Here is a 26,161-nt window from a genome sequence, read left to right on the forward strand (position 1 = left end):
CACATCTTTGGACTGTGGGAGGAAACTGGAGCACCTGGAGAAAACCCACGCAGACACGGAGAGAATGTGCAAATTCCACACAGTTGGCGGAGGCTGAAATCGAACCCGGGTCCCTGGTGCTGAGGCAGCAGTGCCACTACTGAGACACCATGCTATCCGTTTTCTTTCAGAGGTTGTCTTCCCCAGAAAGTAATGGAGGTTAGATCATCATATCCATTCAAGACAGAGAAACCTTTGATGACAAATTCTTTAGAGGTGGTGGTGGTGGTAGGGGCTGTGCAGTGGAAAGGCAAGAAAATGGAATTGAGGTCACAATCAGATTAGCTATCCAGGCTCGTGGGGCCCAACTGCCAAATACTGCAAGGAAGTTCTTACAAACAAGTGCATTAGGAATGGAAATAGGAAGACATAATTGAAAAGCTCAAATGGGGCAGATGAAGAATCAACACCATTACCCAGGGTGAGCAGTCTGCTTTGATGTTATATTTACTTAACTAACGCCTGTTTACACTGAAAACTTTTAGATTTACACGAAGCTTTACTGCTTTCAAGAAAACAAAAGTGACTTGCATTTGACAATACATTTTATGATGTCAGGGTGATTCAAAGTGCTTTACAGACAATGAAGTACTTTTCAAGTATTGTCAATCATGTATGACAGGAAATGTGGCAGTCATTTTCTGCACAGGCAACTCCTATAAATAACAATATGACAACAGCAAATAATCTGTAGTTTTAATAAAGTTGGCTAAGAGATACATATTGGTTAGAAGATCAGAAATAACTCCCACTTTCTTCGACACTGCATCATGGGATCTTGAAAAGTTACAACTCAGCTGGAAGAGCTTGTTCAGCACTGCAATGGAACATCAAACTAGGGATATGCGCTCAGGGTTCTGGAGTGGAAATTGAACACATACCCGTATTCAGGTGTGATATTGTGACCACTGGCACCAAGTTAACAATTGGAGTTTTCTATTATACATACAAACGCAGTAATTGTAACACTGAACAGAATTCAAGACAATTAAAAACATAGGATTAAGTTCACTCAATTGGAATTGATAAAGTTTGCTTATGATCCAATGCATTAGCATTGAATTATTCAATATTTATTTGGTTTCACATTTGTTGTTAGTTGGGCTTGTCTGCATAAAAATCAGAGCACTTTAATGTGTGAAATCCTTTGAGACTATGACATGATTATCTGCTACATAATTTGAAGTACAGAATCAATATTCACTCATAGCAGATTAACTTTTGGGAAATAAATTTATAAAAAAGTTACTGGCATCTGTAGAGAAATTAAATTTAAATCTGAATGGGAAATATCACAATGAAAAGCACGGTGCCCAGATTATAAATACATGAGTAACCTTCAAATCAAAACCAAAAAGTAATTTTATCAAGCGGATGACTAATTCAGCTTAATTGTACTTTAAGGAAACTGGCTCAATGGGCTGGAAATTAAAGGAGGCATCAAGTCCCTTGTTAGACCTTAATTTCATGTGACTCATCTGAATGAGCAAAATCCTGTCAAATGTTGGTGTTTAACTTTATAATTCACAACACTCCAAACATCATTCTTCTGCAGCACCATACTGTGGCCATGGATGTATGACAAGTGCAGAAAGCTTAAAGCACTGAACAGAAAAAAAAATCTTTGTTACTTAAAAAAGTATCAAACGTACCACCATCACAGATGATGTAGCTGTAAAATCCCAAAGCCATCCTTGACATTACATAAACTCCAGGTCTGCAGCTTGCTATTTAAATCTGTATAAATCATACTAATTAATGCTCAAATATTCCTAACGTCCCCTTTAGCATGCTTCAGAATGAAGGTTCCAGTGGTGCTTTCTTTAGATCTACAATTAAAAAGGACCCTTTTGCCTTAGGGTTCAACTTATTCTTCCTTTAAAAACTGTGGAAAGTCACCAGCAGCCAGATTTGCTGCATTTAGCACAGAGTTTAACACAGTTAAATATAAAGATACAATTAAACATTCATATTTGTAGAAAAAAAGTCCTGAAGTATTGCAAAAACATATTTCACACCATAACAGGTTCGAGTTTGATGCGTTTAGAATCAAAAGTGTTACAGTCCATCTCTTGGCAATCTTGCTTAAAGGAGCCATTGGGCTTTGAAGAGTCCAGCAGCAGTGATTCGGATCCACTTGCCCCTTCTTCCTCAGTGTCTCTACTTTGTCTCCTGACCTTGATTTTAGGTTTACTGTCGAGGTCGGTCTTGACAGGAAGTAGCATTCCCATTTCAGGTTTAATTGCCTCTGCTGTCTCCACCACCTGTGGCCCTTCCCATTTGGGAATTTCGATGCCAAGATGCTTCATTAGTTTGCCCATCACTTCATCAACATAACTGAATATCCGAAGATCTGAATGTCTGTCCTGTGGTTACAAGGAGGAAACAATTTAAAATGCTGTACAGAGGGTGGATTAGGCTAATGAAATAATCAGTATCATGTCATTGAGCATGAGAGATCCAAGATTAAATACTGTAATAATTTTCACGAATTAGGTGACTAAACACAACTCACTTTGATATCTGGCTGAACAACTGAGTGTTAAAGGTGGCACAAACTGCCCAGGAAATCTTCATTTTCACAAAACCCTTCTGATAACTAACGCTATCAGCTTTAGGTTTCAAATTCCACCCAGTTCCCAACTCGGCCACAGATAAAGCATTAAAACCGTAGAAACTTGTATATGACCATTTAGCCCATCATGCAGCAATGACAAACTTTTCTTTTCATGTATCTGTTCAATTCCTTTTGGAAATTACTACTGAATCTGCTTCACTGCCCTTTCAACAAAAGAAACTGAGCAAAAAATTTGTGTTTCTACAGTTATCAAAAAGCACAGTATCTAAACATGTCAATGAAAAATTCCAAACATGCAAAGTGCAATCCTTGATAAATTCAACGAACTAAGGCTGCTCATGGCTACACATAAACTAGCATACAAGGTTCACATTGGACACTGGTGAAGTGACATAATTACAGTATTGACAGATAGGTCAGATAACAAAAGGTGCCATGTCAATCTACATGTTCGATGCAGGAAGGAATATCAGCTTTGTTGCTGGGAACCAACCCTGAGTTTTATTGGTATGTACACTTGCGTCCTGGTGGCTCAATGGTTAGACTGCTGCCTCACAGCGCCAGGGACCCAAGTTTGACTCTAGCTTTGGACATCTATCTGTGTGGAATTTGCACATTCTCCCTGTGTCTGCGAGGCTTTCTTCTGGGTGTTCCAGTTTCCTCCCAAATCCAAAAGATGTGCAAGTTAGGTTAATTGCCTATAGTGTACAGGGATGTGTAGATCAGGTGCATTAGTCAGGAGTAAACATAGAGTAATTGAGAAGGGCATGAGTCTGGGTGGGCTACTGTTTGGAGGGTCAGTGTGGACTTATTGAGCCAAATGGCCTGTTTAGACAGTGTAAGGATTCTATTCCATTCTTATGTTGGATGAATGCACTCAGCATCCAAAAACCTTTCTGACTGGCACTGGAGAGGATATTACACTGAAATGTACAACTTAACTTACAAATCCATATACAGAATGGAAAAGGAGACTTGCATGCACATTTCCCATGATTTCAAAACAGCCTAAAGTTTTTTTAATAGCCAATAAAGCACTTTGAAGTTTAGAACATAGAACAATACAGCGCAGAACAGACCCTTTGGCCCTCGATGTTGCGCCGACCTCTGAACTATTCTCAGTTCTTCCCCTACACTATCTCATCATCATCCGCGTGCTTATCAAAGGATTGTTTAAATCTCCCTAATGTGGCTGAGCTGACTACATTAGCAGGTAGGGCACTCCACGCCCTTACCACTCTCTGCGTAAAGAACTTGCCTTTGACATCTGTCTTAAATCTATCACCCCTCAATTTGTAGTTACGCACTCTCATACAAGCTGACGTCATCACCCAGGAAAAAGGTCTTTCTCTGTCAACCCTATCTAATCCTCTGATCATCGTGTATGTCTCTATCAAATCCCCCTTAGCCTTTTTCATTTCAATGAGAACAGACCCAAGTCTCTCAGCCTTTCGTCATAAGACTTTCCCTCCAGACCTGGCAAAATCCTGGTAAATCTCCTCTGCACCTTTTCCAATGCTTCCACATCCTTTCTGTAATGGGGTGACCAGAACTGTACACAATATTCCAAGTGTGGCCGCACCAGTGTTTTGTATAGTTTAGCTACGGTTGCTAATGTAGGAAACCATGTAGCCATCTTAGGTAAACAGGGGGTTGCTCAAACAGCAATGAGATAATAACCAAGTCATTTTTAACAATTCATTTACTGGGCGCAGCTAACTGAATGGTTAAATCAACTTTCATTGCAAATCTTGAACTGCCCTTAAAGTGGTACTGAGCCACTTAGTTGAATACAGCTCAGTGCCCTGTCTGGCTATTTCTGACTGAAGTCAAGAGTCAAATTGTTGGGGTCCAGAATCATATGTAAGCTAGACTGGGAAAGAACGAGATATTTCTTTTCCCCAAATCATTTGAGTGTCACTGGTAAGCACAGAATTTATTTGCCATCCTTAGTTTCCCTAGACACAACTGACAGGCAACTCTACTTCAGTCAACAGTTGAGAGTGTGGCATTTTCAAATGGATAAGAACGACATGCTCCCACAATCCCGACATATACTTGAACTGGTTATGTTTGTTTCCAGATTTCTTTTAAAAACCAACTTCAAATTACAAATCTTCACAGTGAAACCTGAACCCTCACTCCCTGAATTATTTACACTTACCAGTTTTGTGGCCTGAAGGTTTACAATAACCAGCTTTCCTCCTCTCTTTTTTGTACTGAATGGCAGATTGCTGCTTGGTTTGATCTGAAGAGAACTCCCCAGTGCAATGGCTAGATCAGACTTTCTGTAACAGGGGGAGGGAGAGAAGAGGAAACATAAAATCTGCAAAGATCTATTTTTGCAACAGAGGATTTAAAAACTTGGTATTCACATCACAATTCATACATAACTATTTAACAAAGCACAGCAGCACTCAGACTGAAATATTTGAATTTTAAAATGTTGAACATATTAAAAATACTTTTTAAAAAAGATTTCTATTTTATTTTATGACTTCAGTGGTAAAATTAACTACAGATTTTCAAATCCATTGGTACTTAGTATAATTCCCCACTGCAGTCTTTTATGATTGCTCTGAAAAATACCAACATATTTCCCAACTTATACAAGTTGCTCTAAATAATGTTTTTGATTAAAGTTTATGCTGTCTGAGATTAATTTTGCTAGCTTCTTTCTCAAAGGAAAGAAAGAGTGAAGTGTCACATGTAGTGAACATTGCACAGTTGAGACACAGGATTGAGTGGGGAAGCTGATGACTGCAGTGGGGAATAGCACAACAATCAGCTTAAAGTAAAGGCAGAAAGAATGATTGAATCAAAGAATCCCTACAGTGTGGAATAAGGCCCTTTGGCTCAATATGCTCACTCTGAAGAATATCCCACCCAGACCCATTTCCCAACCCAATTACTTGACATTTCCCATGACTAATGCACCTAACCTACACATCCCTGAACACTATGGGCATTTAGCATGGCCAGTTCACCTAATCTGCACATCTTTGGATTGTGGTAAGAAACCAAAGCACCCAGAGGAAGCCCACACAGACACGGGGAGAATGTGAAAACTCAACACAGACAATTGCCCGAGGTGGGAATTGAAACCATGTTCCTGGCGCTATGAGGCAGCAGTGCTAACCACTGAGCCACCGTGCCAAATCACGGGAAAACAAAAACATCAGCTTATTTATCAAATTGCTGTTTGTAGGACTGCACTGTACAATTTACTGCCTACAAAGCAGTTTGCAATCATTCTGACTTTGGTCATGGAGGGCTATTTAAAAACCCTTCTTTTTTGGAAAACAAGAATGAGATGAAAACAGAGGGTAGCCAGGTCTGAGATAAGATCATCAAAAGAATGGTGAAGTTATACAGTCATAGAGTCCTACAGCAGTGAGACAGGCCCTTCAGCCCAAACTGGTCCATGCCGAACAAAATGTCTATTCACGCTAACCCCATTTCCCTTCACTTGGCCCATATTCTTCTAAACCTTTCCTATCGATTATTTGTCCAAATGCCTTTTAAATGTTGTTAATGTACCCGTCTCAACCACTTCTGCTAGCAGCTCATTCCATATGCGTACCATATTCTGTGTAAAAAAAAATCTTAAACTGATGCCCTTTCGTCTTTAACTCCCCAAAGCTGGGAAAAAGACTGAGTGCATTCACTCTAGCCATGTCTCTCATGATCTTATACATTCCTATAAGGTTACCCCCTCAGTCTTCTATGATCTAAAGAAAAAGAAATCCTAGTTGGTTCAACCTCTCCCTATAACTCAGACTGTCGAGTCTTGGCAAAGTCCTTGTACATTTCTTCTGCACTCTTTCCAATTTAATAACATCCTTCCTACAGCAACGAGACCAAAAGTGAACACAATACTTCAAGTGTGGCCTCACCGTTCCCCTGTACAACTGCAACATAACTTCCCAACATTTATACACAATACCCTGACTGATGAAGGTAAGTGTGCCAAAAGTTTTCTTCGCTGCCCAGTCTACCTGTGACTCCACTTTCAGAGAACCATGCACCTGAACTCCAAGATCCCTTAGTTCCACTACATTCTTTAAGGCCCTACCACTCACCATGAAACTCCTACCTTGATCTGGCTTTCCAAAATGCACTACCTTAAACTTATCTATATTAAACTCCATTTTCCATTTCTCAGCCTATTTTCCCAGCTGATCAAGATTCTACTGCAATTTCTGATAACCTTCCTGGAACCCTGGGCTGCTGACAGTAAACTGGAAACATCCGTTTCCAAGCCCTTTTAGATAGTGGTACCTCCACTGTTCACTGGTGATACAGAATAGTTGTTGGACTCAGAACCATAACTCAATGAATAAAGAAGTGGAGGGGATTACTGGGAACTGAAATAAGCCATTCAGCCCTTCAAACCTGTTATGATCTCTACTAGATCATGGCTAAAATGTTTGTGCAATTTTGTGGTCATCTGAAAAAAGGCAGCAAGAGTATTTTGACTAACATCAGAAGGACCTTCAGGCTTGATTTTGTGAATGAGGCGTTGTTTGAAGAATGGGTAAAATAGCTAATGAATAGATTAAAAGAGGGTTTGGACAAATGTGACATTTTTCCAGAATTGAAATGTTATTTAGTATTTATGCAACAAATTTTATTTTCAGGTCTATGATAAGTGGGTAAGGAAATGCCATGGTAGCACCATCTGAACATTGTAATTGGTACACAGACATGTTGACAATGTACCAGAAGAAAAAGCTTTTGTGGCATGTGACTAGCACATGATGGAAGTCCAGGATAACTAGATAGAAAGATAACAATTAAACACGCGACAAATGAGAAATAGAAAAATTGACCAAAGAGCTCAACTGGCACAACTGACTTGATACACCATTCGAAACAAGAAATTTTAATCCAAATTTCAAACTGCCTGCTGGCTTAGAGAAGAACTAAACCACAGTTTGGCATCACTGTCAGAGAATCATTTGCCCAGAGGCAAACACTCGGGCAGTGATGCATATATTAATCTGATTCAGAATAGAGCTAGTGGCACCAGAACTCTCATCAGTAGCCTGGTTAGCGGTGAGAAATAGAAAAAATATCTCAAGAGTTCACAAACTGCACTGGTCCGCAGAAGTTCTAACTGGGTTGTGTGGATAGCTTCAAAGACGTTATGAGTTCCTCAAGGTAAACAGTCCTTTGATATTGTGGTTAGATTATCTGTTTGAGTTACGCTGGTTAAAAACATAGTCTGCCAATCAGGTGATGTCCACAAGGCACTGGACAAAGTGGATGCTGCTGTTGAATTGGTCTATTAAGTCAGTTTGTTAAAACTGAAAGAACTGTGAATATTCTAAATCAGAAACAAAAACAGATATTACTGGAAAAACAATGGAGTTAATGTTTTCGGTAGCTGACTCTTCCTCACAGGATGCTGCCAAGTCAGTTTGTTCTACAGTGTTACTGGCATCTCAGAACAATGAGAAACACATGAGATTCTTAAGAGGCTTGACAGGGCAGTTGCAGAGAAGTTGTTTCCCTTTATGGGAGGATATATTTTAAGAGTAAGGGGTCACCCATTTAAGATAGAGATGAGGAGGACTTTCTCAAAGGGCAATGAATCTATGGGAATTCTTTATTGCACAATGCTGTCAAGGCTGGGTTGATTTTTAATTAGTAAGGAAATCAAGTGTTGCGGGGATAAGACAGGAATGTGGAGTTGAGGATTATCAGATCAGCCATGATCTCATTGAATAACTGACTAGACTTGATGCACTGAACCTCAAACTGATGCCAAAAATGTTGTCAAGATTTAGCAATGGAACCTGCAAGTTCACCTGTGGGGAATAATACCCAAACTAATTAGGAGAACAACTGCCCTTACTTAAAAAAAGGACCATTCTCTTCAAAATTAGTAAATAAAAGAAAACAGAAGTTAAAAACGTCCCCAACATTCTGGCAATGTCTGCCACTGATTTGTGTTGTATGTACCTGCAAGCTTCATCTGCCAAACTGAGGTCCCGTTCAGGTAATGCATCTTCCCAATCCAAAATTGTATCTCGTAACTTTCCTCTGGAAACAAAAGTTTAAAACATCAATTTCTGCAGCACCATCAAGACTTCTGCTGCTAGAAACACAATGACCATCATAAAAGCATTAATCAAGAAATACTCACAGGCAGCAATAACTATGCTGCATTTGGAACTAATAGGAGTCATAGTAAGTAATGTGGGATTGTGTTCAAATAACGACAGAAATCAATGTTCATCAATCGCAAGTTGCACAAAGTTCAAGGCACAATAGAACCCCGGAATACAGTTCTTACACAAGCCTATTTATGCACAGTTCTTAAATATATTAAAATTCCATTATTATTTTGCAAGGTTTGTAGCTCAGGTTGAGGTTTAGGGTGTAGGTTTGCTCGCTGAGCAACTTCTGTTTTCCGAAGTTCGTCTGTGCTGCAGATTCCTGGACGTCACAGTTGAAAGAAAGGACAATGGAGAACTACAAACCTGTGTATACAGAAAACCAACAAACACTGACCAAATACGTAACTACACCAGCAGCCATCCCAACACACACAAACAAAGCTATATCAGAACACTATTCCAATAAGCTACCACACACTGAAGCACAGACGAACTTCGGAAAACAGAGGAGAACCACCTATACAACGTATTCAAGAAGAACGGATACTCAAAAGATACAGTCCACAGATTCCTCAAGAACAAACCACGACAAGCAGACCAAACACAGCCAGAAACCCTAACCACCTTACTATACATCAAGTAATTTCAGAAATGACAGCCATACTACTAAGACCCCTTGGAATCCTAGTAGCACACAAACCCACCAACACACTCAAACAAAAACTTACAAACTTAAAAGACCCAGTACAACCCATGGACAAAACCAATGTCATCTACAAAATTCCATGCAAGGACTGCCACAAACACTACGTAGGACGCACAGGAAGAAAGTTAGCCACCAGGATACACAAACACCAGCTAGCCACAAAAAGACACGACCCTCTCTCCCTCGTAGCCCTCCACTCGGATGAAAAAAAACATTTCGACTGGGACAACACATCCATCCTGGGACAGGCTAAGCAAAGACATGCCATAAAATTCCTCAAGGCCTGGCACTCCAACCACAACGCCATAAACAAGCACCTTGATCGAGATGCCATCTATCAACCCCATAGAAAACAAACAGGAAATGACATCACCACAAACCCCAGGAACCCCATCCAGGAGAAAGATATAAATAGAAAGCAGGAGACAACAGCTTCGCTTCACTTGGAGGTCGCCACTGATGATGTTACCGAGCCAGGTAATGAAACGTCTGGATATCAAACCTACAGCTCAGCGAGCAAACTTACACCCTATTCCATTACTATGGTGTTACATTGTTTTATTTATAATACACAAAGGTTTGAGGGCCTTCTGTCCTGGGACACAGGAGATGGATTAAAATATGTGCTAAGTGCTGGATGCTACTCCTGATAGGATTAAGAGCGTCTGTCCAGTTTGCTTGCTTAATTAAGAGGTGTTGGTCCTTTTGTCTTTTAAGTTAGTAAATGTTAGTAAAAAATACAGTATATGCTCCACGCGCTAAACAAGTTAGAAATTTTACCTGTACTTAATAAAACAATGAAGGATATTAAACTGATTACTGCAACTGGGTTGTGAGATTTGTTTTTTTATTTGCTGGTGTGAGTTTCATTCATTCATGCATTTTCACATGTTTTGACAGTTAATTTCTTAAAAGAATAATGGCCCAGTTAAAAGGTATTTAACAAGTACATACCAATTGGGGAAAACGTTTGACATTCTGTCATCTATTCAGATCCGAGAAACAGTTGGTAAGGGTTGATTACATTATAATCTTTCATAAAGAAATGATAGCAGGGATGGTGTTGCTCTGAATATGCTACACTTATACAGAGGTAAATAAGCCTAAACCCGGCTTGTAGCAAGGACTGATAGGGTGTAAAAATGCAATAGAGAATTTGAAAGGGTTGTTTTGATTAGAAAGGATTGTTTTAATTCAGTCCATCCTATGATAGTAAAATATACTACAGAACCGCGGTTTTATGAATGAATAAAATCATGTTATAGCAGGGAAATGTGAACAGTGTTTGCTTAGTGAGTGGGTTAGTAAAGGAGTTATGAATGAATGAACATGAAGCACTTGAAACTAGGAAATATAAAACGCTTGTGAGTGGGTTAGTTACGTTAGTTAGTTACTGCTAGTATGCAATATCTCACAGTTACCAATGTTAGGAGTGAGTATATCTGTTTAATTATGGTTTAAGCTCTCTATTAATGACATTTGTCCTGTATGCAGGGATTATAACCATTGAGACTGCACATGCAGGTACAGACATCACCACATATTGTGTTAAGTCTTTGCTGCATCTTGTCATTGCATTTTTTTCAAAACATTTGAAATTAAACATGTCATACAACTACGTTTTGCAGATTTTTGAAACTGTATAAATAAAAATTATTGTAATCATCACTTATCAACCAACAGATTACTGTAGGCACATTTGAGCTATCTTGACTTCTGGTCGGGAGTGTGTAGTGATATGCTACGTTTGATGTATATGTACATGCGCCCAGCTCCCAACGTATATAATAACATCTCTGAACAGGTTGATAGACAACATCTATATTCACATAAACTTTATAAACATAAATTTATACACCCTTAACTTTGGGGACTGAGGCCATGTCCTAGTTGGCTTTGAACGATAAAATTGAAAAACCTCAAATGCAGGCAGAGGGGTTTTGGAAAAAGAAGGAAATGAAAAGACTATTTTGTTTATTAAAGGAAGCTGAAAATGCTTTAAGCTTTCGCTGAAGTGGAGGTGGTTAGAAGTGCTGAAGAATAGTTATAAACCATCAAGAAAGATGGCCGATTCACATGAGAAGGTGAGAATTCTTGTTTTGCTTTTCTTTGTGAAGATAAGTTGTGGAAATGAAATTGAGCAAGTCTAATGGAAATCAAGTATCATCCTCCTATCATTATAGACCAGTTAGTTTAATATCTGTTGTCGGGTAAGTGTTAAAATCAATTATCAAGGAAGCAAGATAAGAACATTTACAAAGTCGAAACTCTATCCATCAGAGTCAGTATGGTTTATGAAGGGAAAATCATGTTTGACTGATTTGCTAGAGTTCTTCGAAGATAAAACAAGCAAAATGGAGAATGGGGATTCTATAGATGTAATATATCTGGACTTCTGGAAGGCATGAAGGTAAGGTACCACACAAAAGGATAATTCACAAGATTGGATCATAAGGGATTAGGGTGAATTTATTAGCTTGCATAGGTGACTGGCTGATGGACAGAAGGAAGAGTCGCAATAAATGGCTTTTTTTTCAGGATAGCAAGTAGTAACTAGTGGGTTTGGTCCTTGGTCCCCAGCTATTTACAATTTACATCAACGACCTGGAAATATGATTAGAAGGCATCTTAGTCAAATTTGCAGATGACACAAAAGTATGTGGGACAGTAAACTGCAATGAGGAAATAAGAACCTTACAAATGGATATAGAACTCAGGATGCTCCAGTGTAGAGGGAGCTGGAAGGTCTCGTTCATGAGTCACAGAAAACCAGCATGCAGATACAGCAGATAATAAAAAAAGCAAAAGACATGTTGGGTTTATAGCTAAAGGAATAGAATATAAAAGGTAAGGAAGTACTGTTGCAACCATCCAAGCCATTGGTGAGACCGCACCTGGAGAACTATGCACAGTTTAGGTCCCCTTATTTGAGAAAAGATATACGGGCATTGGACGTAGCTCAGAAGAAGTTCACTAGATTGAGCTCAGAGAGGAAGAGTTTGTTGGATGAAGAAAGGTTGAACAGTTCAGGCTTATACACTCACGAATTTAAAAGAATGAGGGGAGATCAAATTGAGCTATCAAGATGATAAAAGATATGGATAAAATATACATGGAGCAGATCCTCTTCAGTAGAAGAGTTGAGGAGAAACTACTTCTCCCAAAGGGTTGTGAATCTGTGGAATTCGCTAGCCCAATATGCAGTGGATGCTGGGACAGTGGGTAAATTTACGGAGGAGTTAGACAGATTTTTAATTGATAATGGGTTGAAGGGTTATGGGGAGATGGCAAGAAAATGGTAAGGAGCATATCAGTCATGATCGAATGGCGGAATAGTCTGAATGGGCCAAATGGCCTAATTCTGTCCCTATTACCTTATGAACTTATGAGGCAGTGATGCTCTCTACAGTTAATGAACCTGCCAGCATTCAACATTTAACCTAACTTCCAAATGTGCCCTTTTTAGGTGCGTTTTAGGTAAATGATCGATATCTGTAGAACTCTACACTAGCAAGACTAACAGTTTAAGGTGGATGCAAACAAAAAAGTGCAATGAAATGAAGTAAAAATTAACTGAGATATGAAAGGTGACCTGCCAAAGTACCAAAATACACCACAATTATTCAACATATGAAGACAATATATTATATAACATGAACAGGAATCCCATACCTGCACGCTCGAAGACCACGTGCCTTTTTAACATCGCATAATCGGCCAGTTGTTTTCAATCCCATTGTTCCCACTACTGTCTCTCGAACATACTGCCTGCAGGAGAAGAACCAGTGGATTGTCAAACTACCTTGTGGGAAAACTCGTGTCAAAATATCATATCTTTATGCACGATACTGTTGGCCTTCATTTCCATCTGGCATTCCACCTGGTAACAAAGTTTACAAATCGTTCTTAAAACCTAAAAAAAAGTAAACAAATTACTTTACGAACAGAATAAAACCTAGACAAGAGGGTCAAACGGGTGATCAAAATGAACACTTTAAAAGATTTGATAATGAGAAGGAAATACTTTTAATTGGGAGTACAAAACAAGAAGATGCATCTTCAAAAGTAGAGTAGGGCATTGAAGTGCAATGTCAGGAAAAAGTAGCAAACATCTGGAATGTTGTTCCCAAAAAGCTGATGTTGGGACTCGACAGAAAATTGAGTGACAGGTTTTTGTAACAAAGGAAGTGAAGCCAAGATACAAAATAGAGTGAGGATGAAGATCAGCCATGATCTAAATGAATCACTATTTCCTGTTCAAAAACAGAAATTGCTGGAAAAGCTCAGGAAGTCTGGCATTTTTGGGAAGAGAAAGCAGAATTAATGTGTTGGGTCCAGTGATCCTTCTTCAGAACAGATGTTGCTGCTCTCCACAGATGCTGTCAGACTTGCAGAGTTTTGCCAGCAATTTCTGTTTTTGTTTCCGATTTCTAGCATCATTTCTTTACATTTTTGAAAACTCCTGTTCAAAATTGTCTCTCTCTAACTCTTGCCAACAACTACTGATCTACAGGCTTTCTGTCTTTAGTTCTGCAAAAACAACAGGGCTTGTTAACATCCCACCTCCTAACAAACAGTGAGTGGTAAATGCATCCTGAGAAGTAGCTAATTGGAATAGATGGTGTTTATGTGCAGGCTGTGCCTAGCTCACATGAACACAGAAACCAACAGACCTTGATAAAAATATTACATGCTGAGTTATTGACTCACAAAAACACAAGAGATGCACATACTGAATGGATAGTCCCACCAGGAGCATCAGTTAGCTGACTTAACTGTAGCTGAAGTTATTAAAGCCAATTTAACACATCTAGAAACAAACAAAACAGATTTAAATTCTTTCAAGTGTTTTCCTTTTACTGTCTCTATTGCATTACTCTCTTGCCTCACCTTAACATTGGTGGCAGCGTTTCAGTACTCTTGGGCTCACACTTTGAATTTTCTCTCCCTAAACTTATCCACTTCATTATCTCTCAATGCTGAAACCCTCCACCTTTCCTAATTGTTTGATCATCTGTTCTGCTATCTCTTTACATAACTCAATGCCAAGTTTTCTTTGGCTAATGCTTTTGCAGAAGGCCATGGAATATTTTACCACATGATTGGGCTGTATAAACACAAATTGTTTGTTTATATCTGCAAACAGTAAAGGTACAGATTTTGGGTTCAGAGACAGTTGTTTATGAAAACTACAGTGGAAGCAAGAACACAAGATGCTCAAAGAATACTCAAACCCTAACAAACATCCTGGCTACTCTCTGATAACTCACTCAAGATAATTTAACAGTTACACTTCATTGAAGATAAGTGTCGTTTCTATGAACAGACTTTTGATAGAAACAGGTTGGAGGCAAGAGGCATTGTTGGAACAATGTTAAAAATCACACAACACCAGGTTATAGTCCAACAGGTTTAATCGGAAGCACACTAGCTTTCGGAGCATCGCTCCTTCATCAGGTGGGTGTGGAGGACTCAATCGTAACAGAATTTATAGCAAAAATTTACAGTGTGATGTAACTGAAATTATACAAGAAGTGAAACTATCAGTGTTCTAACAGATGAAAGACTTAACAGACAATCAACTTTTCAATGTATAATTTCAGTGTATAACAAAAACTTCCAGCTCGGCGAACAGAACCACTGAACAGAATATATAATTTATAAATGCTTTTGGAGCTGTCGGTCAATGTAAAACAAATTTATGCTGCTCAGGTAGCACAAACACAATCATTATAACCCAGCCAACAAGAGAAGCTGCCCCTTTGCACTAGATATTTCTTAACAGAATGGAGCTCAGTGGTCATTTAAAAATAATAGCAGCAAGTGGCTACTAAAAAACAGATATTTTGATATCCAAAGTAAAAATGAAAAGCTCTCAGCCTTTTAAAGATGTAACTGAAGCAAATATTCAGCTGCGCATTCAATCTTTCCCATGCACGATTTTCCTAACAGCTGTACCAGCTCTGGCAATATGCTGTCCATTCGTTGAAGTTGTGCATCATGATTAAAGCCACCAGTTGTGTTTAAATGTCATAACAGTTCAATTTTACAACATAAAGCTTGAGTAAGGAATGTTATTGGGCATAAATAAATAAATAGAACAATCCTGCTGGGCTGGACAAATCCAAAAGAAATTTGGAACCAAACAAAGACCAACTTAAAAAATTGCTTAAATAGTTCTATTTGAGGGGAGAAGGATCCCAATCAAAACAGCTAAAGCTGCAGATTCTAATTTCCTGCCCCTGGTGTGTGGAGGAGCGATGGGGGCGGGGGTGGTTAGAATGGACACATAGGATTGAAAAAGGTTATAGAAGACAACAACAGATACTTTTTTGCTGGCCTCCAAAATGTAATGTGTCACCAGGGTAGGAGCAGGGAGAAAGATTTTAAAAGAAAAGGTAAATTAAGTTTGATTCTACAGAATGGGATCTTCCTTCCCCTCCAGAAATATCTGCAGCAGATGTACACTGTACACAAAAATCATACAGCATAGCTTAAAATTCATAAATCACTCTCGAGTTGAGAGATCAGATTAGAAGCAGAGCACAGATAACCTACTCATTCACCAGTGGTTTAGAGCAGAAGAATGGTTTAGTTATGATAAATGTTTAGCACTGAATTTGTAGAAATAACGTGAAAGAAGTCCCAAGGCACGCTGCTTAGGTGTACAAAGTTAAAACTCACAATACCAGATTATAGTCCAACAGGTTTATTTGGAAGCACTAGCTTTTGGAGCGCTGCTCCTTCATCAGGTAGCTGTGGAGCAGGACCATAAGACACAGAATTTAGAGCAAAAGATTACAGTGTCATGCAACTGAAATTATATATTGAACAAACCTAGATTGCTGTTAAGTCGTGTATCTTTTAGAGTGGGTTGCAGGTTTCAGTTCATTAATATGTAAATCCTAGAACTTCTTTTAAGTCACAGTCTCGAGATAACTTAAGGTTTTATATTAAAAAAGTGACATCTCAGCTCAGACAATGCATTAAAGGTATAAGGTTAAAGCCTGTCTGCATCCTAATCTTGAGTCAAACTAGCTCTATTTCCAAAGCAGAATTTACAAAATATTACATGGATTGAATGCTTGCATTGACTACCTGCAGTTTGTGCGCTTTTTGGGCTGAATAAAATGTATTTGCAAATATAATTCTGTAAATGCAAATTCACCCCATTTATATGTGTACGTGCATCCTTCATTACAAAGGTGACATATTGATGGCCTTCTTCATTACAAAGGTGACATACTTTCACCTCTGGAATACTATCTGCTTATGGACAGGGATACGTGGAAGCAGGCGAGGACAATCTAATTGAGCTGAAAAGCGAAGGAAGGAAGGTTCATGAGGACAGTGTGTTTGACCATATCAAAGACTTCACAGAAAGTGAGGACGACAAAGAGGAAAATTGCACCACAAATTATTAGGAAATCTTTTGAATCAAATGCTAGCCTCTGCCCCAACATTAATAGCTCTAAGGGAGGGAGATTTGATCAGGAACCATGAATATGTTGCAGCATGGGTTCACCTTTTAATGTGTCCAGTTTTTGAATTAATATCCACTAAATCTTAAATTCCACAACATTCTGCAACTTTCCCCAAAGTAAGCTAATATATTAATCAGTAGACTGTCCAATGGTAGTACAAATGCAAAATTATATTTGATCTCCTCAGAACTTTAGATTTTTCAATAGCTCATTAAAATGAATTTTAAAAATAATTAATTCAGTTTCTGAATAAAGCATTGCACAGACTGGGTAACGATACACAGATCCTTTGAGATCTATCCAGCTGCTACTGCAGCATCAGAACTACTAAACCCTGGGGGAAGAGGTTACGGAAATAAAGAGAAACTTACTTGCCACATTTCATGCATTCTTCCACAAACATGTTGCCATGGAGTTCTGACAGTTTATCTCTGTGGAAAGAAAACTCAGGTGAAAACACATCATCTCAGTTTTAGCCTGTACTGACATAAATTTACATTTCAGAAACAGATCATTTAGCCCGCCTGGTCCACAGCACTGTTTATACTTCACAAGTGTCACCTCCCATCCCTACTTCAAATAACTCCATCCACAGATCTGATTTACTGTCCAGCTTCTTCTGGACCATTTCCCTTCAATAACTCATTCTTTACATTCTAAACACTTTCCAGGCAAAAAGTTTCTCCTGAATTCCTCACTGGATTTATTCCATACAAACTTATATTCATGGCCGTTACATTTGAATGCTCCTAAAAAGCTGTGACTTTGTTTTCAACAATACAGATGATTACAAACATTGTAGTGATACAAGGACTTTAAATGGGCTTTTTGTTTTTAATTAGAAGACAGCATATGGCCAGTAGAGTGAGTAGGTCACACTTGGGATCCAGCTATGACTCAGATCTGGACTGCCGAAGACTCAGACATGGAGCATGCTACTGGAGGAGCCTCATTGAATTATTGCAATACATCATATAGATAGTACACACTGTTGATGCTATGCACAGGTGGGGGAGGCATCGCATGTTTAAGATGATGATGTGTGCTGGCCAAATAAGACTGTTTGTTTTGAATAATGTAAAGCTTTTCTAGAATTGTTGGTTCACTACTTGTCCAGACAAGTGGAACATATTTCAGACCTGGTGTCTTGTAGATAGTGGATAGGTTTTGGGGAGTCAGGTGGTGAATTCCTTGCTACAGAATTCCCACCCTCTGACTTTTCTCGTGAGCCATGGCTGCTCCAGTTCAGTTTTTGAAACCGCAGTATATTGATAATGGTGGATTCAGCAATGGTAGCAGCATTTAATGTCAATTGGAGATGGTTAGATTCTATTTTGCTGGAGATGGTCATTACCGGATTCTTGCTTGGTGCGAATTTCACTTGCTACTTATCAGCCCAAATTTGAATGAAAGTCTTGAGCTTATAGATAGAGACTGCATCAGCATCTGAATTGTAAACATGCAATATTAAGCACTAATCATGTGTTCAACCAACTTTTGACCAAATAGTGGTGTAATGGACCCACATTTTGTGAAGCACACTGATGCTCCTCACCAACTGCACAATCTTGCCTTTGCCTATCTCTTTCAATTGGTGTTCAACATGGAGGAACAGTAACTCATCAACTATTCTATGGAGCTTCCAGCTAGACGCATGCTCAAATTGAGCAGGTCAAGAAAGGGGTTGGTCAAAAGATGGTAGTCATTAGGACAGTTTTTTGACCATGTTTGATGGATAGTCTTTGATAGGTGCAAAGTCAATACTGAGCGCTCTCTGAGCTATTCCCTCAACTGTATACCACTATGCTGTGTCCTCGAGCTGTTAAAAGGTTAATTTGTTCTGCTGACATGTAAGAAATCGGATGTTCCAGGAGGTGTGTTAATTTGTCTTGCAGGCAGGATGCAACAATCTAATCACACACTGTAAATGCTGCAGTTTAAGGAATAACCTAATCATACATTGTTGCTGGAAATAATCTAATAATTTTACATTTTTGCGTGGCATGTGACTATGGGAGAGTGGCAGGGGGTTGTGTCTTACGTGCATGACTGACTGCGATGTAAAACCCTGTATAAAGGGAGGACGGTTCCCTTGTTCAGGGAGCCTCGCTTGACACACTCTGCAAGCACTGCAAGGAATGTTAAGTGATCCACCAAAAGCTAATACTTGCTGAAATAAATCGAGGCTGTTCACAGAAGTTAGCATATTGTAGTTGCATCAACCTACAACTCTGGTTGCTCCCTCCTGGCAGTGGGACAGCATATACCTTGGGCCGGATAATGAGAAGCTGGGACATTGGTTTTATACACTGAACTGCCAACTGTGACAATGTTGAATTGCTATCTGTCTAGTCTGATGGACAGGTCTCTCAATATTAGCATAAATTGCACAGCTTTGTCATTTTCTGTGTGTAACTCAATGCTGGGTGTTTTGTCCGGTTCTAATGCTATTTGATATTTTTCTGTGGTGCTTGGATGTCGCCAAGCTAACTTGAGGGCAGTTAAGAGTCAACCACTGTATCCAGATTGGATGGAGATGGCACATACCTCTCTTTGAAGGTCAATGGTGAACCATCAGGGTTTTTCCAACTATTCAGTCATTCCTTGGGCATTGTTAATGAGGCTATAATTTTTTTTCAGATTTAATTAATATATTAATTACGTGAAGTTTTGTTCCTTTAGTTGCAGTGGTGACATTTGAATTCCTGTCACACTCAGTGGGTCTTGGGATTGTTAGTCCAGTTGCAGACATGATGTTACGATTTATAATCAAACTGTAGAAATTGGTGCCTGCTTCCTCAGGCACAAGGAAGAGAAAAAGAACAGTCAAGTTGCCAGTACACAACATATTCTATGGAGCTGTGTGGTGCTGGAAAAACACAGCAGATCAGGCAGCATCTGAGGAGCAAGAGAATCGATGTTTCGGGCATAAGCCCTTCTTCAGGAATCCTGAAGAAAGGCTTATGCCCGAAACAACAATTCTCCTGCTCCTCGGATGCTGCCTGGCTGCTGTGTTTTTCCAGCACGACACTTTTCAACTTTGATCTCCAGCATCTGCAGTCCTCACTTTCTCCATATTCTATGGAGCTTCCAGCTAGATGCGTGCTCAAATTGAGCAGGTCAAGAAAGGGGCAGGTTTTGGCAACGATGCCCATTCCTCTCCCCCATAGTGACAGGAATGTGTAGCATGACGGTGGACTAAATTTTGAGATATATTATACATGATTGATTCAAATATAATGCGCAATAAAAATGGCCCATTTTGCTCCCATGCTATGTCAGTGTTATAATATACAATGCGTGAACCTTAGAAGCGCAGGTATCTTTATGAATCCCCTTCAAAATAACTGACTTTTGTCACATTGTCAATCCTTCTTTAAAGTTCTTCCATTAATATTTTTGTAGGTTAAAAACAGACAATTCCTTAATAAGAAATATACTTCAATATACTCATTCCTGCCGAAAAATGTAACAGGTCCTTCCTCCTTTCAAATCTTACTTCACTTAATTTTCTAGATTAGTGTCGTAAAAACTGGAGGGCAGAAGCGAATTGTCAAAACTACGTGAAGTGCTTTGGGATGTCCAGAGATTATGGAATGAACAAGATGAATGCATGTTGCCTTTCTTTCCCATCATACAGTTGTTATCAAGATGGAAGTGCTCACACCCCTCCAGGATATGGCAGTGGTTGCACTAACACAACAGCTTAAAAGTTAATACACGCACAGAAGATTACAAGACCCCCCTTTAAAACCCACATTAATAAACCTTTTGTACAACTACTACTACTACTTTAAAATTACGCATACAGCCATTGGGTGACCAGCATTTCAAACTGTATTTGTTTGAAGATGTGAAGCTTCTGAATTAATTTACATGATCCTGTTTCAAGGTAATAAAGTGATTGAATTTAATGCCCTCATTCAAAAGGGAGGGAGGTAATACGTGGGAAATTACAGACCAGTTAGCTTAACATCTGTTATTGGGAAAGTGCTAGAATCAGTTATCAAGGAAGCAAAATCTGGACATTTGGAAAGACAACATGCTCTCCATCAGAGTTGGCATGGTTTTATGAAGGACAAATCATGTTTGACTAATTTGCTAAACTTCTTCAAAGACAACAGGATTCAGAAAAGATTTACATGGATGTTGCCAGGGTTGGAGGATTTGAGCTACAGGGAGAGGCTGAATAGGCTAGGGCTGTTTTCCAATAAGCAACAGAGGCTAAGAGGTGACCTTATAAAGGTTTATAAAATGAGGGGCATGGAGAGGGTAAATAGACTAAGTCTTTTCCCTGGAGTGGGGGAATCCAGAACTAGAGAGCATAGGTTTAGGATGAGAGGGGAAAGATATAAAAGAGATCTAAGGGGCAATTTTTCACGCAGAGGTTCGTGCGTGCGTGGAATGGGCTGCAGAGAAAGTGGTGGAAGCTAGTACAATTACAACATTTAAAAAGCATCTGGATGGGTATATAAATAGGAAAGGTTTGGGGGGATATGGACCGGGTGCTGGCAGGTGGGACTAGATTGGGTTGGGATATCTGGTCAGCATTGAAGGAGTTGGACGAAGGGTCTGTTTCCGTGCTGTACATCTCTGACTCTGCAGGTGGATAATGGGGATCCTGTAGATGTAATATATATTTGGACTTCTGGAAAGTGTTTGATGAGGTACCGCACAAAAGATGAACAGACAAGGTTGAATCATATGAGATTAGGGGTAATTTATTAGCTTGGATTGGTGACTGGCTGATGGACAGAAGACAAAGTTAGGATAAATGTTTTTCCCTAGAACTGGCTGGAACTAACCAGTGAGGTGCCACAGGGTTTGGTCCTTGGGCACCAGCTATTTACAATCTACATTAGCAACTTGGATACAGGGACCAAAGGCTCTTTAGCTAAATTTACAGATGACACAAAAATAGGCGATATGGTAAACTGCAATGAGGAAATAAGAACCTTTCAAATGGAAAGATGGGCCAAAAGTTAGGAAAATGGGCCAAAATGTGTCAATGGAGTTTAATGTGGATGTGTGTGAGGTCTTGCATTTTGAGTTGTAAGTTTGCTTACTGAGTTTAGTCTCAGACGTTTCATCATCATGCTTGGTAACATCATCAGTGAGCCTCTGGTGAAGCACTTGTATTCTGTCCCACTTTCTATTTATGTTTCTTGGTCTGTTGTGGTGCATTTCGTTTGGAAAAATGTGAAGGCAACCTATTATCTTAATGGGGAGAAACTCCGGGCTGCGAGGGTACAGAGGGATATGGATGTCCTTGTTCATGAGTCACAAAAAACTAGCATGCAGGTACAGCAGATAATAGAGAAAGCGAATGGAATGTTGGCTAAAGGAATACAATATAAAGGTATGGAAGTATTGTTGCAACTATACAAGACATTGGTGAGATGCACCTAGAATACTATGCACTGCCTTGGTCCCCTTATTGGAGGAAAATTGAAGTGGTATCAGCGGTACTTCAGATGAGGTTCACTAGATTGATTCCAGAGATGAGGGGTTTGTTGTAAGAAGAAAGATTGAACAGTTTAGGCCTATACTCTCTGGAATTTAGAAGTATGAGGGGAGATCAAATTGAGGTTAAGATGATAAAAAGCATGGATAAAATAGACATGGAGCAGATGCTTCCTCTTGTGAGGCATTCTAGGATGAGATGTCATAGTTTCAGGATAAGAAGTAGCAAATTTAAAACAGAGTTGAGGAGAAACTACTTCTCCCAAAGGGTTGTGAACCTGTGGAATATTTTTTAAGTGTTAATGATTTGAAGGGTAATGGGGAGAAGGCAGGAAAATGGTGGTGAGTAGCATATCAGAAATGATTGAATGGCAGAGCAGAGTCTATGGTCAAATGACATAATTCTGCTCCCAAACCTTAGGAATATTCAAAATGCTGCAACTTTTGTGAAAACTGAATTATAGGGGTTGAAACGACGAACTGGAAAAGCTACCTGTTGATGGATTTGCATTCATTATGACGGCAATACTGAAATATTACTCATAAAACCTTTCTAAAAGTGACTCAGTTATTCTACACAAACACTCATTCTTGTTAATAATTAAAAGCTGAAAAGTTGATACAAAGTCAGTGGGACTGTTAAACAGAAATTCAAAATTCCAGTTGACAGCTGAAAGAAATAATATGTTAAGATTTCACAACATCAAAACTTTTACTGAATCAAATGTTTATGAAATTTTGATTAAACTGCATCTTTGGTCTAAACTACAAAAAGCAGACTTAGTTTTTTGAGCTGTCTTAAGCCTTGTGGGGACAGAAATCAAGTCTAACATATCCACAAGTCATCACAAATGTGAAATATGACCAATTTAATTTCTAGGATCAACATGCCCACTACCAAAGATAAAAGAAACTTACACCAAGCTTTAAAGAAAAAAAAAGTTTATGACCAATAATGGAAAGTACACCAAACACCTTCTTCACAACGCTATCTACATGTGACTCCACTTTCAGGGAACCATGAAACTGCACTCTCAGGTCTCCGTTCAGCAACACTCTTCAGGACCTTACCATTAAGTGTGTGTTTAAGTCCTGCTCTGATTTGCTTTTTTAAAATGTAGCACCTCACATTTATCTAAATTAAACTCCATCTGTCATTTCTCAACCCATTGGCCCATCTGATCAAGACCCCATTCTACTCTGAGGAAACCCTCTTAGCTGTCCACAACACCTCCAATTTTGGTGTCATCTGTAAGCTTACTAACTATACCTCCTAGGTTCACATCCAAATCATTTATGTAAATGACAAAAAGTAGAGGGCCCAGCACTGATCCTTGTGGCACTCCATTGGTCACAGGCCTCCAGTCTGAAAAGAAACCTTCCACCAACACCCTCTGTCTTCTACCTTTGAGCCAGTTCTGTATCCAAATGGATAGTTCTCCCTGTATTCCATGAGATCTAACCTTGCTAACCAGTCGGCCAAGAGGAACTTTGTCGACCACCTAACTGATGTCCATATAGACCATGTCTACCGCTCTGCCCTCATCAATCCTCTTTGTTACTTCTTCAAAAACTCAATCAAGTTCATGAGACATATTTCCCACGCACAAAGCCATGCTGACTATCCCCAATCCTTGCCTTTCCATACACAATTCAGGGGAATGGCAACCAGTCTCTACATTAGACAAAAGGAATGTTAACTAGGCAGTAAAAGGCTTTTCGTGCACTGTCGAGAATGTGAATTCTGCTTTCATCCAACCCTAGATTCTCCCTGACACCTTTTGCCCCACTATTGTTGGCCATGTTTTCTTGCTATTGAGACGACAGGTGAGGTATGGGATTAGGCAATTAGGGGATGGAAAGGAAAGCTCATTGTAGAGGGGGGTCAGATGTACTAAGTCAGTTCTTTCCTGTCCCAGTGGCTGAGTGGTTAACATTGCCAGGGGCCTGGATTTGATTCCAGCTTCAGGAAACTGTCTGCTTTCCCAGATGTAAAGACTTGCAGTTCATGTTTAGGTACAATTTACACAACAGACTTTAAGCACTTTCCAGTCAGGGGTTCATGCCGTCTCCTCAAACTAGCCCATACGCATTTTCAGAATACTCAGAAATATAATCAAAGGCAACATTACTTCTGAATTCCATTACCTAGGAACTACTATACAGATTCACGGTGACTGTTTCTTATTCAACTATACCACTTCTTGCTTAATCAAGAAACCAACTCATGGTTGAATACTTCTAGGATACCTGAACTTAAGGCATTTATCCTGATGTCCCAAACCTGTGACCTCCAATGTTGAGAAAGCCAGGGTCAGTAAGTGCATGGGAACACCACCACCTCCATGATGTCCTCAAAGTTACACAATTTCACAACTATGATGTGCATCAAAGCTCCTTTCATCACTATTGGGTTCATATATTGGGAAATATTGGGTTTCTCTAATCAACAGCACAGTGAGGATATCGACAGCATTGCGGTCCAAGACGGTCCACGAATACCTCATAGCTCAAAAAGCGAAAAGTACTGGCTAGTATGAAACTGCAGTTACTTGGGCATTGCACATTATTTACAATTTCAAGTCATGTTATTATATTATGTAAAAACAGAACTTATTCTTCAATAACTTTGGGACAGGGATATGTAAATGCTGAAAAGGGAATTTGTAAATTTACATATAAGCATTTGCAATCTTGAGCAATTAGCACGGATTTAAATGCAATTGTTGCAAATAAGTTGTTATATTTTAATTACTGCTTCCATTTGATCTTGGGTATTCCATACACCTCACTGAAAACAAGCTTTATTTCTCTAGCTGTTCCATCACTACATTCTTTTGTCTTGCATCACCCTTTGTTAGCTAGTCATTTCAGCTCTCTACCCTACCGTTGTTCCCTTTATACCTACTCTACACTTACTGTTATGCTGCTTCTGCTTAAGACTTCCTCCAGTTTGATGGGGTTTTAATAGACAGCAAGCCACCTTGCCCAATTCTGGTCCATAAGATATAGGAACAGAATTAGACCATTTAGTCCACTGAATCTGCTCTGCCATTCAATCACGACTGAAATGTTTTCAACCTCATTCAGCCCCCTTCTTTCCTTTACCCTCAATTCTCTTACTAATCATAGTGGCTCAGTGGTTAGCATGCTGCCTCACAACTCCAGGGACCCAGGTTCAATTCCACCCGCAGGCAACTGTCTGCGTGGAGTTTGCACATTCTTCCCACATCTGTGTGGGTTTCCTCCAGGTACTCCAGTTTCTTCCACAGTTCAAAGATGTGTGGGCTAGGTAGACTGGCCTTGCTAAACTACCCAGAGTGTCCAGGAACGTGCAAGCTAGGTGGTTTAGCCATGGGATATGCAGTGTTACAAGGAGGCTGGGGGAGGATGCTCTTTGGAGGGTTGGTGTGGACTCGATGAGCCAAATAGCCGGTTTCTACACTTTAGGGATTCTATTAAAAAGATTCTCTGTTGCCCATTACAATCTCTTTCACTCCAGCCCAGTGTTGAACCACTCTTAAAAGATTCCCCCAAAAAAAGGTAGGCCTTCTGTCACTAGTCATGCCTTCTTTTCCCATCTGATGGTGTTCAGTCTACTGCCACTCAGATTGGAGGGGTGAAACACGCATCCTGTCAGCACCAGTCACCTCTCCATCATGATAGATGCCTCTGAATATTCATGTGCTACACAATCCTAGGTGATGCTGTTCTAACTAATGCCCTACCTCTAACACTGGTGGAAGACATCCAACTTAAAGTGACA

At 39.5% G+C, this 26,161-nt stretch overlaps 1 protein-coding gene across 1 annotated transcript in view; it reads right to left on the bottom strand.

Annotated features, from left to right (window-relative positions):
* Positions 1 to 714: 714 nt before the first annotated feature.
* sirt6 (sirtuin 6) overlaps positions 715 to 26,161 on the bottom strand; it is a 55,007-nt gene continuing 29,560 nt past the window's right edge. The window contains exons 4-8 of the mRNA XM_060846088.1: positions 17,304 to 17,363; positions 13,121 to 13,216; positions 8,585 to 8,665; positions 4,782 to 4,905; positions 715 to 2,405 (exon numbers count right to left, since the gene is read on the bottom strand). Coding sequence (XP_060702071.1) covers positions 2,052 to 2,405; positions 4,782 to 4,905; positions 8,585 to 8,665; positions 13,121 to 13,216; positions 17,304 to 17,363 — 715 coding nt within the window. The 3' untranslated portion in view covers positions 715 to 2,051. The remainder of the gene's footprint in view (positions 2,406 to 4,781; positions 4,906 to 8,584; positions 8,666 to 13,120; positions 13,217 to 17,303; positions 17,364 to 26,161) is intronic.

The sequence above is a fragment of the Hemiscyllium ocellatum genome, chromosome 28 (assembly GCF_020745735.1).
Source record: "Hemiscyllium ocellatum isolate sHemOce1 chromosome 28, sHemOce1.pat.X.cur, whole genome shotgun sequence".
Taxonomy (NCBI): domain Eukaryota; kingdom Metazoa; phylum Chordata; class Chondrichthyes; order Orectolobiformes; family Hemiscylliidae; genus Hemiscyllium; species Hemiscyllium ocellatum.